The sequence below is a fragment of the Numida meleagris genome, chromosome 1 (genome assembly GCF_002078875.1).
Source record: "Numida meleagris isolate 19003 breed g44 Domestic line chromosome 1, NumMel1.0, whole genome shotgun sequence".
NCBI lineage: Eukaryota > Metazoa > Chordata > Aves > Galliformes > Numididae > Numida > Numida meleagris.
The window spans coordinates 7,088,513-7,103,309 of NC_034409.1; the positions used below are offsets into that span (position 1 = coordinate 7,088,513).

Consider the following 14,797-nt stretch of genomic DNA (forward strand, 5'->3'; position numbering starts at 1 on the left):
ACTTTCTTGCCATCACAGAGGCAGCTCCAGGATGCAGCATGGCTAAAGATGGTTGTACATACAAGCACAAAGCTTCACAAGGACGGGAGATAAGCAGAGTGACCCTTAATTCACATTTTCCTCTCCACTTCAGGAAACCCCACCACCATCCTCCAACCTTACATGTCCCCTCCTGGATCTTACCCACACATGTCTCCTCTGCCCACTACCCACTACCCGCAGTGGTGGAAACAGGATGGGACCCTGTGCAGCTCCCCAGGAGGTTCCCCTCTGCAGCACTCAGCTTTGAAGGTCTGGCCTGGTGTTTTAATACCCTACCTGATAAACGGCTCTGGAAATGCACCATGGCTTCAGCATGAGCTGCAGGACCCTCAGATTCCCGAAGCGGCAAGTCCTCAGAGCCCGGGACGTCAGGCTCCACACTAGGCTGTCCCAGCTGTAGAGCAGATCCTCAAAGCCAAAGAGCACGGCAGCCATGCCAGCTCCTTACAATAAACGCCGAGCTCCCTGTTTGGAGGCTATCGGCTAATCCCCAGGAGCCTTATGAACTGCAAGGTTAAAGAGTCACTGCCATTTCCAACAAAGAAAGAGAAGAAAAAGACAGAAAGAAAAAAAAAAACACTAAAAAATGCTCCAAAACAAAACCACCAAACCAAATCCGACAACAAAAACCAGCAGTCAAAATAAATTGTTTAGGGATGTGCCTTTTCTCTTTTTGCGCACACCCTTCAGGATGTGGTTTCTCCCTGTGTGTATCTTCTCAAGGCGAATTCTGCTGCACCCAGGGGCGAGGAGGGAGGAGATGAAAACACCTCTCCTGACTTTGGAAGGCAGTTGCATTTCCCTTGCGGAAGGCTTCTTGGTTCCACAGCATCACTTCCCAGCTTTCTGCTGCAGAACCAAGAAGCAAACTCGAATCCAAAGTCATCACGTTGAAAGCTCAGTCCTGGGACTCCATCCAGAGGGAGGAAAAAAACTGCTTGCTCTCCCTCTGCCAACATTCCCAAGACATTCCAGTATTGGGCTTAACTCTTTCAACCACTCCCAAATAACAGCTGAGAAGAACGTTTCACCACATGCAACATTTCATCCTTTTCTTTTGCATGTTGACTAACCACCGTGCGGATACATTCTGGTCTTTTTTCCACCCAACTGTCCCTTCTGGAACATTTTTAACTCATTTGTATGAGTTCTTCATATGAGACTTAGTCAACCCTCTGCAAAACACCCAATTTATCCAATGGATGATATCTTGGAAAGTTGTGTGGATTAAACAATATCAATTTAAAATCAGCTGGTATGGACATATTTTTAACCCTTGTTGAGTTTGCATTAGTAAGGGTGGGTCTCATATGAACAAGAACGGTAGAATGTCTTTCAGTTCTCTCTGTCTGAGCTGGACACCAAAGTCTATGGATGCGAAGAGCCACATCCCCCATCCCTTCCTAATATAGGAGTTGAGAAGAGAGCAGCCCCATACCCGCTCCCCTGCAGGAGCCCGGAGCAGCTTGCCTGGGTGAGGACTTCAATGTTGCTGACACCTTTGAAGTGGTGAACTGATCAGATGAGGCTGAAAACAGTTTATCAACACAAAGGTTTTGCAGTGCAATTAAATCATCACAAAATACATGTCATTAAATTGCAACACTTTTTCCAGCTAAATTCTCCTTCTCCTATGCTCTTTCCATTTCTCCTACCTATGGGTTTAATGACCAGGTGGGGAAACTAAGGCAGATGTATTTTTACCAAAGCCAAAATGCAAACCAACAACCTCAGAGACAGCTGTATGTCTATTTTTCACTCCTTTCACTCTCCCTTCATAGGAATGTGCAGGAAAATGCAGCAGGATTTGCAGGGAGCAGATGGGAGTCAGCTGGGGAGTGCCTACATGGAAACAGCATTCAGAAGTGTAGGAAAACCCCACCTTGTGTTGAAATCATAAGGGTCACGCAAGCAGTGAGCCCCTAAAACATCAGATCTCATGTAGCAGAGCTGATAAGGAATGAAGATATTCACTGCTGTTTGGTTTGCAGTGGGTGGGTCCCAACTTTTCCCCAACCATGGTTTGATCTTTGAGGACTGGAAGACACAAAGCAAGTGGTGCATGACAACCACAGAATGAGGATGCTCATCAGCTCGTTGACAGGGAAGTGAAGGGCCAGGAAAACACAGCTGCAAAATTCATATTCTCAGCCTGATTGCTTTTTCAGGACAGCATTTTTAGAGTGGCATCATAAAAATAATAATATTATTTCTTTCAACCTTGTTAGATGCTATTTATTTTGCAAAGTGATACTTTCTCTGGTCCCATGTGTCTGTTCTCTTGGTGCTCAGCCTTTGCTTCCCCTCTCTCCCAGGTTCATAGTATCGTTTGAGTTGGAAGGGACTCCCACAGGTCATCTAGTTCAGCTCCCCTGCAGTGAACAGGGATACCCATAGCTAGATCAGGTGCTCAGAATCCTGTCCAGCCTGACCTTGCATGCCTCCAGGGATAAAGCATCCAACACCTTCCTGAGCAACCTGTTCCAGCTCTTCATTGCCCTTACTGTAAAAAAAAAGTTTATTACATCCAGTCCAAATCTCTCCTCTTTTAGTTTGAAACCATTTCCCTTGTCCTATCACAACAGACTCTGCTAAAGACTCTGTCCCCTTCTTTCCTGTAGCCGCCCTTTCGATACTGAAGGGCCACTCTCAGATCTCCCTGGAGCCTTCTCTCTTCCAGGCTGAACAGCCTCATCATCACCGTGATCATCTCTTGATGATTGCTTTACCTTCCTGTAAACTAAATAACACACTGCCTCCATTTGCAGTGATATAGACAAGGGACCAGGAACTATACAGCCTCATTTGGAAGAAAGATATTTGTTTAATATAACTTGACTGTACAATATTTGCTCCAGGCTACAGCCTGGCGGATAAGATCTCTGCCTGGGAGCACAAGAAAGAAATGTGTCTGATAAAGGAACACGGGGGGGGGGTTCTGGGGGGGGGGAAGAAACCATCACAGCGGATTGCTCTGGGATGTGATGTAACCCCCTTGGTATTCTGCAAGGGGGAGAGGAGGGGAAATGGAGGATATGCCACAGGTTTAAATTTAGCTGCTCTACATGTGCATCCAGTCTTTCTGTGTGTTCAAAAGGAGCCTTTTGGCCCCTGTACAACTCGGTAATTACTCAACAGATGAGGGCAGCTCTGAAGAAGCCTTTTCACTCTGCTGATGACATAATCAGACTTTCAGAAAACACTTTTGCTACATATTTATTTAACTGATAGGCTGGAGCAGGATCCTTCACAGTCACTTGAGTCTATAGGAGGTCCAGTGGGCATCTGAATGTGTGGATTTACGTTCGTGATTAGAGCAGATTGTTTGGTTTCCTGCAAGGTTTTCCTGTTGATTAGAAACATACTATTTTTGAGGGGGTAAAAGCTGCCTGAATGTGAATTATCCAGCTGAGCTCAGGGGGAATTGCAGCCATGGATGTTTTTCAGGCACAGATCTGTCCCCTGCAGACCCCAGCAGCTCCAGGCCTGCCAGAAGCCAAGGGAGAAATTAGTCCTGGAATATTAGTCCTTCCAACCTAAGCCGTTCTGTGATTCTATGAATCTACAAAATTAGCACTGGTTGCAAACTGTCTTAATGTGGATTCAGCAAAATAAGGTAGGTTTCTGATGAAATTCTTCTTTTCCAGGGTCACATCATAGAAAGGTGGACTTCTGTATCCAAATAGCCCAGAAGTCTTTTCTACAGAGAATGGCAGAAGAGAGAGGAAATCAAAGGAACTTGGCTCTTCTGCAGATCTATACTTTGAGGTCTGTAATATCATCTTACATTTCTATAAAACACATTTAGTTTCACCTTCACTGGGCTCAATTAGGAAAAAAAAAAGCCATTTGTACTCTACATGGAGTATAGATATTTGCACTCTCCATAGATCTGCAGATATTTGCAGGTCTTTCCAACACAGCCTCTCTAATTATGCACTATTTCCCGCTGTCTCTGAGAAAACGTCAGGCAAAACAGTTACTACGAAACCTCCCACGTTTTACTGACAGTCCAAAGGCTGTTACTGGGATATAAAAATAGCTCTTTACTTTCCATGAAAAGGAAGAAAATAAAATGAGTAGAACCACCCTGGGCTGTTGTGTTGCATCATGGGACTGTCACTGAAGGCTGAGGGTGGGCTTCCCCACCGAGCCCCAGCAGTGTGCTCCCTCTCACTGTGGTTCCTTGAAAGCCACCCTGGTACTGATGTAGGTAGATGCTGCCTGCACCAGGAGTTCAAGAGACATGTCCATGTTTTTCCTTTAGGCAGATTTCATATTCTGTCCTTGGAAGAAGGAGTTCAGCATTACTCCCCAGTGTGCTCTCTACCCACAGCTTTCCAATGGGTGTGGATGTACTTGGGGGTGTTGACAGACAGACATGCTGGGAGGAGGGCATTTTCCTTTGAGCTTGCTGTAGACACACCAGAAACATCCTGTTTCTGCTTAGCATATGGCCCCAGCAGTCCCTGCAGCTCCAGGCCAATATGGTCTTTTAAGTCTTATTTCAAATCCATTATCCTTTTTGATCTTTATTTCTCTATAATGCTAAGAGGATTCATGTTGTTAGATCTTCATGTGTAAAGTTCCCTTTCATGTTCCAGCTTCATGCTTCCTTGTGCTGGAAATGGTTTTCTGAGATGTTCAACTAGTTGCATTTTCCTCCTTGTGCCTTAATAGCACATCATTTTCTTGGCTGACCAGACAGGAACCATTAGGGATGACCCACTGTCAAGTGACAAAGCACACAGAGAAGGAGCTACTTGTCTCCCCATGTCTTTCTGTAGGCTTCCCATGTCCTTACAAAGAGCCAGAGCTCTTGGTGGGAGCTTTCAGAAGATCTCTTCTGTAACTGCCCTGGATCACAAACTGCAGGGATTTCTAAATAGGTGTTGGGTTCCAAATCAATTTGAGAGTCTGAGCCTCTGGGTTTACTCCGTTCCCACTCCAACAAAGGTGGTCTCGTCTCTCATGTTGGCCCATTTGGGATTCTCCCTCTTTCCCACTGCAAGTGTCCTCACTGCCACCCAAGGAGGGTTTCTCCATTGTGAGGTCGGTGTACGACAGTGGGAGCTTACCAGAGTGAAAAGACTGGATAACATCACCTTTATATCTTGTATTTTTGCCAGGTCTTATAATATGTTTGTATAAGTAAATGTTAGAAGAAAGAGTTTATAGGGATCTTGGCATGGCTTTTTAGTTGAAGGCACAGATCCTCAGACTTTGAGGGCTCTAATAGACAATATATATATATTCCAGGCGAAGGAACCTAAATTTAAAGAGGGAATGAGAATCAAGTGTGGATGTCCAGACTGGACCTGTTAACAGTTTTGATCAAATGTCAGTGTCCATTAGAGCAATGAAAAGTAACTCTGCTGACCCTGTAATCATTCTGGGTTACTCTAAGACCTCTGTCTGACTAGGCCATGAGACCTGGACCATCACTGTGCTTGAACCTTTGCAGAATTGTACAGAATCACAGAAAACCTCAAGTTTGAAGGGACCCACAAGGATCATTGAGTCCAACTCCTGGCTCCATACAGGACCATGCAGCATTCAAACCCTATGTCTGACAGTATTGTCCAAATGCTTCTTGAACTCTAGCAGCTCGAGGCTGTGCCCGCTGCCCTGGGCAGCCTGTTCCAAGCCCGCTGCCCTCTGCTGCAGAACCTTTTCCTGACACCCAACATGACCCTGCCCTGACACAGCTCCATGCCATTCCCTCAGGTCCCATCACTGTCACAGTTCACTTCTCTCGAGCTGCAGGTCAGAAGATGACTAGTGGGAGTATGTACCCGAAGATATCCTGCCCTATGGGAAAGCAAGCCACGTCTGCACTGCCCCTTCACACCCTCACCCATCGCATGCTGCCCAAACACAAACATAAAGAGCTTCCACCCCACAGCCCCTTCTCAATGGCAGCCTGAAAAATGTCCTGCAGAGAAAATGCCAGAAACTGAAGGCTGCTCTGCCACTTACATTTTCGGATGAACATCACGAGTTGGAAATCCTGGCCAATTTCCTCAGATGTTCTCACGAGTCCATATGGCCCAAAATGGTCCATTATGAAACAAACTGCTGCTTTACAGTAATAACAGAATGAAAATTTACTATTCCAGTCATCCACCTTGATCATAATATCTCTAAAGCTCTCTGAAAATGTAAAGTGCTGCGGTAGTGCTAAGTATGGTCGTTATGTGAACAGCAGCTCCTTCTGTGCTAGACTGTACGTGTCCTCATTTTAGAGGGATTTTTATTGACTGACACAGGAGAGTATGTCATATCCTCAAATAATACACATTTCATTTCCTAAAGTAAGCTGTGCTCGTGATTTAACAAGGTTTAAAAGTAAGTGAGTCCTATGAAGCCGGGTTCATACTTGTCCCTAATGCTCAAACTGCTGAAGTGATTTCACTTCTACTACGCAGAAACGTGAAAGAGATTGTGCAGAGATTTGCTGTTAAATCCTTTTTCTCGGCGAGTACTGCAGTGAATGAGTCTGCGGGAGGGGATGAAGGTCAGAGCAATGTATTAAGTAAATAGTGCAGAACAGCCGTGGAAAGTGAATGGCGAGATCTTAAATACGATTATTCACTTTGGAAACCCAAAGCTTATGATTAACTCTGATCCTGCTGGGGATGGTAGCGTCCTGTGACCGGGATGTCCAGTCAAAGCAGCACGCATTCGCACATGCCCGTCACTACAAGGTTTTTCACCATGCTGCTCTCTGATCTTGTTTGCCAAAATGCTCAGGAGAATTATTTTTGGCTGATAGAAAAAAAAAAAAAAAGAAAATCCCAGCCTGCTCAGGAGGCACATATGAACAGGGGGCAATGAAAAGCTCATCCAGGAGCTGAGCTGCTTTCCTTCCACATTATTCACCAGTGCCTAAAATAGCTTTTGGCAAGGTTCAGGGATGAAAGAACTGAACCTCAGATTAGCCTATTTGTGCCTGCGGGGTAGGCACTGAATTTCAGACTGGAGATGGGACACACCTGTGTGCTCACCGGAGTCATGCACTTGTTCAGTTACACTGTTCTTGTTTCTAACTTTTCTTTATCCCTTTAGAGATTGGAGCAAGTGGGTATATTTATGATGGGATCCCCTGAGCCCATGCAGAATCATAGAATTGTTTGAGTTGGAAGGGACATTTAAAGGCCATCTAGTCCAACTCCCCGCAATGAGCAGGGACACCTACATCCAGATCAGGTGCTCAGAGCCCCATCCAGCCTGAGCTTGAGTGTCTCCAGGGACGGGGCATCCACCACCTCTCTGGGCAACCTGCTCCAGTGCCTCACCAGCCTTTTAGTAAAACTTTTTCCTTATATCCAATCTAAGTCTCCCCTCTTTTAGTTTGGAACTATTTCCCCTTGTCCTATCACAACAGACCCTGCTAAAGAGTCTGTCCCTTTCTTTCTTACAGACCTCCTTTCACATCATTTCTAATTGTACATCTAACATATGCTTCCCACTCCTTACCAGCAAATACTTGACAAGCTGTCAGAAGTCCATGGCCTTGGCTGTAGTTTGGAGGACACATTGCTACACGTTGCAGGTGCTGTTTGCCTGGGAGAGAGGATAAATTTGGCGGCTCATAAAAAAATCAGTCTGCTATCTTGCCCTGTGGCAAGATGGATAATTTAATGAAGGGCAGTCTTGCTGTCTGTGTACATACAGCACAAATGTCCTGTTTCATTAGAACATTTTCTTACAACTTCTCCTGCAGATATATTTAAGTGGTCTGTCTGATTCAGACCCAGTGGTAACACTCACTGCATTCAATGACTAATACAAAGTTCTTTCTGTTCACAGACAAGAGCTGAGCGTTTCATTAAAAAGGAGGAGGGCAAAGGGAACATATTTTAGAAAATCAGTGGACCAGATTTCATATGTTTGATGTTGCGTGCATGTTGGAAAGCCTGTTCCTGTCTAAGATAAATCACATATATTTAATTTATTCTGAAGCTCCCTATAAATGATCATTTCAAAGAAGTGCTTTCTGCTTAGGATGTAATTGTCACTGGGAGAGGACAGATATAATATAAGCTGGTCAGGTTTGACCTTCTGAGTAGCAATGAGGAGGGATCTGGTCCTATTCCAGAAAAGACATCAGTTTCCTGAGTAATATTAGACAAGCCAGATAACTTTATGAATCTCCATTTCCTCGGTAGATTATTTCACGGGCATTCTTCAGGTGCTATTCAATCTCAGGGGAGCTGTGCTACATTAAAAAAATAAATATGCGTTCAGCCTGCTGGAAAGCCACATGGTCATATTCCACAGAAATGCTTAAGATATCTTGGATCAATAATGCAACCTCCGTGTTGAAAGATCCTACAGCAATTGTCAAAGCGTGGTTGAATAAATGTTCCCTGAGGTGAAGAATGATTATGTACACATATGTTCCCTGTGGGAGTAGCACTTTATATACACAGGTGGTGCTAAACGTGCACAGGGAGAGTGCTGTGGAGGAAAGCGATGGCTTTCCTGACTCTGGAGTACGGAGCTCCCAGAGGAAACCATGGGCTGAGCTGCTAACACCACCAAGTACAATGCCTGCACAATCATTTGTGGCATCTACATGGGGCTGGCTCACTCAGGGATGGGTTGGTTATCTCTGTTACTACAGAACAATTAATCTGCAGATGGGAAGCTCAAGAGTCAGCATAGGGGGATTACTGTACTACAAGAGATCTTCAAGCTGAGAACATTTCCCCAGCTGGGACCAGTCAGACCTTCTCGATAGAGAATGAGAGTTGACCTCTACCCTGTTTGCTCCCAAAACACAGACCCCTGTGGCTCCTGCTAATGGAAAATCTCCATTTGCGTTGTAGGACAGCACTGGATCTGTGCCACCTAAAGTGATAATGCATGCACAGTTGACAGAAGACAATAACTTGCACTTCTGCTGCTGCTCAGCTTAAAACCCTGTGCAAACAACATTTTCCATTGTCTCATGATGCTTTGAGAGATTTGTATCTTCGATCTGCTATCACTGTGGATAAGCTGGGCCAAGACAACTAAAGTGCTTCTGTGGGACAGCCAGTCCCTAATGCTGGCAGTCCTGGATTTCCCTTTCTCTAGCTATTCTCTGCAGCACCGTTACACCCACGTACCCACCAGCACATCCGGATGGGGTGCTGAGCTCCAAGACCTATAAATAGTAGCCCAGACTCCATCTGAGGAGGTGGAGTGCAGTTAATCAAACTCCCTCATGTTCTGCTTTCCAAGCCGATAATTTGCGACGTGGAATTCAAACTCACTGCCTAGTTTGTTTGCTATAGCTTCCAGAAAACGGATTGAAAGTGGCTGGATCGAAGCAGCAAGTCAGTCACTTTGTTGTCTCTGTGGGCAGAATACTAAAGCTGTTCAGAAGTTAAAACAAAGAGGGCTTACGCTCTTCGTTTTAGAAATTTATGACTCATTCCCATTTTGACCGTTGTTAGAAGCATCTGTCATTTCCCCTGTCCCCAAAACATCCAAGCCATAAAAAATAAAACCCACAAACTCATTGCCACCCTTATCTTGATGCACAAAGTACTCAAATGTTCACTGTTGCTATCTGCATCTTGACTTCCTGTTATTAAGAAGGACATCCTAGTATTTAACAACATAAGATTTTTACTTTTTTCCTCTTCTTCATTCCAGGCAGAATGTCTAATGATTCTGGGGTTTGTTTCCTGCTTGTAATTAAGTAGGTCACAGCTGCAAAGCAAGAGAACAAGAAAATATTCAGATCACACAAAGCCAAGAATGATTAAATCATTTGCAGCTGAAGGATATGGCAGATTTTTTTATAATTTTTAAAAGAGGTCTCAAGTCTGAGGAAAACAAATATAGGAACTTTTATGAGAATGAAGAACTTGGAAGTTCTGCCCAAGAGTCACGGTAGCTTGGAAAGAAAGAGGGATCAAAACTCAGCTAATGTTTTTCCCAAGTTGAATAGCTTTATGTGGTTGAAATAGACTCACTTCCCTGCTTAGGGCCACATATTCTATCCATGCGATTCTCTTTGAACCACATGCAACATCACCCTCATTCCTTCTGGGCAGTTCCCACCAGGCCATATGTGACACAGCCCTTTGTGCCTGCCTGAAATGCCATGCCATGCCTCCTCCTGTAGGCCAGGCACAGCACACCCTGTGCAACTCGGCAATTCAATCACAGCACGATCCCTACTCTTGCAGGAAGCTCCCACAGGGTTGAAGGACTTTTGATCTGCACTCATGGCTCTTGATGTTCACTGTCCTAAACACTCCCTCCATGGTTAGGATGGTGAGCTGCTCTTGGTCCCTGCCTGACTACCTTTACCCCACAGACAAGCACTGGCAGTGTGTGGTCCATTGCCCTCAATGAGCCATTCTCGCAATGAGCCACAAGCTCTGAAGGGCCCTGACAGGAGGGTTAGGAATTGGGGTTCATCCTCATCACAGACAGACAGCAGTGAGCAAAGTCATGCCACAGCCTCCCAGAGCAGAGGAAAACTTCCTTCACAGAGCCAAGATGTGAAACAGGCATTTCAAGACAAAGTTGGTCCTGATTGATCTCACTGGGGTTATTGCAGGATTCTGAAGGAGAATAGAGAAGTACACATTTCCATCATGGTGTTTTTGAAGGTGCATTTCCCTAGACTTTGGTATAAACCAGGGCAGCATCAGCACTCCTCCAAGCCATTGCTTAGGTAAAGTCAGAGGACAGAGAGCAGCGAGTCTTCCACTCTCACTTATCACAGAATCGTAGAACGGCTGAGGTTGGAAGGTACCTCAAAGATCATCATTCCAAGCCCCTGAAAGTCCCAGGTACAGCTCTTGGGATTACTGTGCACCATCATGAAAAACAGATGAAACAGGGAACTCAGCCATGAAAACAGCTCTCTAAAACTACTTGCCTAGGTCTAAAGTGCAATGGAGGTGTGCCTCGGATACATCGTGGCTCTATCAGTGGGGCTTTTATTCTGTGCACTGAGAGGAATGGGAAGATTTACATCTGAATCCCACCAAAATCAGCAATGCATAGGGCAGTGGTCTGGCTAGACAAGAAGCACCACCTTGGAAGGGAACAACCTCTCGGATTCTGATTTCAAAATAGAGTGGTCAAGAGTGGTTAAGATAGCACAGAATAACAGTAACAAAAACATATTATTGCTTGTATGAGACCATGATCAGGAGAGTCATAAATCCCAGCAATTATAAATTGCTGATGACCTCATGTTTACTCAGGCTCTGAGTGGGGAAGCTGTCATGGGAAAGAAAAGCCCACGTAGATGGAATTCTGGGCTCCGTCCCCATCTGACCGGACGCGATCAGTTCATTCCAGGATAAAAGAACATGGGCCTTTTAATGCAAGCATTTCTTGGCTTTTCAAGTTAGGAGCTGGAGGGGAGAGATGGTCACTGACTCTCTGATGGGCAATAGTTACAAAACACAAACAATGAAGGATTTCTTAGAGCCTGGTCCCTGGGGAATTTGAGGGCAGTCCTGCAGCCTGGCCTGGCCTCACTGACCTCATGGGAGCGGGACTGCATGCAAGAGCATGGTGACTTGTCTGAGGCTGCAGAAGATGTCTGATCCATCTTTAAGTGATTCAGCATATCTGGATTTGTGGCTTCCATTTGGAGTTTCTTTAAAAGATGCCAACTTTCAGGAAAGTTTTGCTTCCTTCCGTTGTAACAGGGTCTTTTCACACTGAGCCCCTAAATAGAGGGCACTGACACTACTGCCCAGAGAAGCTGTGGATGCCCCATCCCCAGAGGCGATCAAGGACAGATTGAATGGGGCCCTGGGCAGCCTGATCTGCCGGGTGGCAACCCGCCCATGGTGGGGGGTTGGAATTAGATCTTTCAGATCCTTTCCAGCCCAAGCCATTCTATGATTCTATAATTCTATGACTCTTGGGGAAGCGGTGTTGTTGGCTTCAGAGAAAACATCAGTGCTTGGCTCTGTAAGAGATGCTCAGAGACATCACAGCATCTCTCAGCCCTTGCAGGAAAATATTCACGCTGCCTACACCCTTGTCCTGTATCTTTTAGCAATTTTCCTTCAAAACAAGGTGGGTTAGCAGACCTGGTGTATTAATACAACAAAGCTCAGGAGTGAAAAAATTTCAAAATGCTGCTGCAACCCTGAACCTGGGCAGCACTGCTGTGACTGATTTTAAGGAAAAGGGACTAGATTATCAGCTGGCATCAGCCTACTTATCTATTCTCTGACAGCAACGCCAGAAGCTGGAGGTCGGCCCTAAGGCCATTTTAACGTCTCTCCAGTGGCTGATTAGATGTGTTGGAATGCACTAACGTAACTGCATTGACTGTGCTTTTAAAAATCAACGTCCTCTGTTTTTATGACTCTTCTTGGCCAGGTTCCCTCTTGCTGTAACTGAAATAAATCCTTTTTCATCTGCAGGAAACTGCCACTATTGGTGCATTTGAAAGTTTACAGGAAGATGTTAGATGGCTGCATGACAGCAAAGTCCAGTATAGAAAAAGGAAGCTTTCCAACAATTCAGTGGGGAAATTATGAAAATTGGAAAGCCTCCTCCCAGTCCCTTGTGTGGTTTGCAGCATGGGCTGGGTGGAGAAATGCTGAGACAGAAGGAGTGCGGATGTGCAGCTCCAGCTATCAGAAGCCCTGAAAACTGACCTGCTTGGAACACACCCAGACACAGTGCTGACAGTTCACCTTGGCTCTTGCTCTGGGAGCATCCTGGCTGCCAAGCAGGAACACAGCACTGTCTGGGTCTTGCAAAGTTCTGGTGAGGACTACTAGAGCCCATATAATATGTAATATGTATTATAAGGAATCACTTTAAAGAGTGGCCTTGGATGGCCAAGCTTCCCTCTTGCAATAGCCTATACATCATATGAGCCTTGACAGGTTTTCTTGGATGATATTTTGAAATACTAGGAACTCTGAGCTCTGCTCTCAGGCAACAGTAACAGCTTTGAGCTCTGTTCTGGGGAAAGGAGACCCTGGACTAGCTCGGATGCCCCATCTGCATCTGGTCTCCAGGAGTAACTGTGTAGTGCAGAAATAGTAGCTGGTGTTCATCTTCTCTAACTGGAGATGGCTTTGTTCCCTCTCAAGTTAATGCAAGACAGCTGTCAACACAGACGGCAATCTGCCCCATCTTAATTTGGTTTTGAAGAAATGAGGATGAGTTGTCATCAAGAGACACATATTACTCTCTTTTTTTTTTTCTACTATCGAGACCTAAAGGGATAGTAAAAACTAGCATAGTTTTATGAGATAAATTTGTAAAGTAGGCTGAATGAAGTTACAAGTTGAAGGCAGTTGACATGGGGAATGCAAACCTGCAAACCAGCAAACCAGAATATAAACTCTCGTCTTGAATATACTTTTAATGAGCTTCTCCAAAATGCATACTATAAGTAATCTACTGGGAGTTAGCAAAGTGGAAACTCCCTATGGCAGAAACTTTTGAGGTCAGAGGGATTCATTCTTGCAGTGATTTCTGTTCTGAACTACAATGTAAAATGGTATTTATTCTGCAGATGTAGATCTACAAAGGATGGATGGATCCTTAGCTAACAATGGCTAGGGATCAGTCCTTAGCTATTGTTTCACATAGAGTTTACCTAATGCAAAACTTGGAGAGAAAATAGACATCCTTTTTCATATCCCATCAAGACTTGATGATTATGTAGAGGCAGTGCTGGAAGCTGAGATGATTTTCAGCCTCACTTAAGAAAATGGCTCACCTGCTTCAAAGCCAGCACACCTTCTAAATACATTCCAGGAGCACAGCTGGATTGTAGAGTGTGTGAGGGTGACTAAAACACATCATTTACAGCCCATTATCTTTTCAAAAGTTTTTCAGGGGGTATTGTTGGGAAACAGAGCCTAATTGCGCTCCTTGCTAGTGCGATTTGGAGAGTTTGATATCTTGGTCAACAAGAAAAACTGACATGTAAGAATCACTCATATACATCTGTTGGTGGAATGAAAAGCCACCATTTCCTTGATGCTCTCAGAAATGATTGAAACAATGAAGTTGTAAATTCCTGCTTTTTGGGCTCTGAAACACTATCTCGAGGCAACCTAGTTGGTGCTAAACCACTACATCTCCTGAGCTTTGGGCTGTTGGTGAGCTGTGTGATCTAGGCATGGTACTAGTTGCACAAGAAAGCCCTGAGTGGGATTGTTAGCTAGATGTCTAGAAGGTTCCATGAGCTGCTGGAGCAGCCTTCCTGCTCCAAATCCATATAACTGAATTCATATGACTTGTCTCTCCCTTCACTCAGCTCAAAAACTTTCAGCTCATCTCTGGCTCTGACTTCTGTTGCCTGGCCTGTTCTTGTCCCCCAACCTGCCATTGCTCTCCCAGGGCCTGGCCAACATAAAGGCAACAAATGCCAAGATGTAATGAAAAAAATCTCTTCATTTTCTATTAAAAATTAGATTACAAAGTACTGGAAATTTCACAGAAGAGCCTCTGCTCATGAGGTCTCCAGACCTTGAGTGCTTCTGATAATTCAATTAAGCACCAACCATTTGAAAGCCCATTTGAGCAGTATCCTGGTTCCCAACTCAGTGGAGTTCACTAGTCAGTATCTATTAACCTCTGCTGTGCTCTCACCTCTTGCACTGTTAACCTGAATAGATTTTGGGAGGATAAAGTCTGGCACAGCTCCTGATCCATTTCATGAAAAGTCTGTTTTGATTTGTTACACCTCTTAGAAGTGTCAGAAAATATTACCACTTCCAGACACCCGAGAGGGTGTGCCAAGCATTTGTCT

The 14,797-nt window shown here is 44.8% G+C and overlaps 1 protein-coding gene across 4 annotated transcripts in view; it reads right to left on the reverse strand.

The window, feature by feature from the left end:
• Positions 1-14,797, reverse strand: part of FRMD4A (FERM domain containing 4A) — a 207,750-nt gene that overhangs the window by 174,238 nt on the left and 18,715 nt on the right. For 2 of the 4 annotated variants that reach the window (XM_021384405.1, XM_021384404.1), the window contains exon 1: positions 319-919. The exons of 1 other annotated variant lie outside the window; for it this stretch is intronic. In XM_021384405.1, the coding sequence (XP_021240080.1) occupies positions 319-477 (159 nt within the window). In that variant the 5' untranslated portion in view covers positions 478-919. Of the gene's footprint in view, positions 1-318; positions 920-14,797 lie in introns of those variants that run through there. One more of the 4 variants, XM_021384403.1, reaches the window with a different exon arrangement.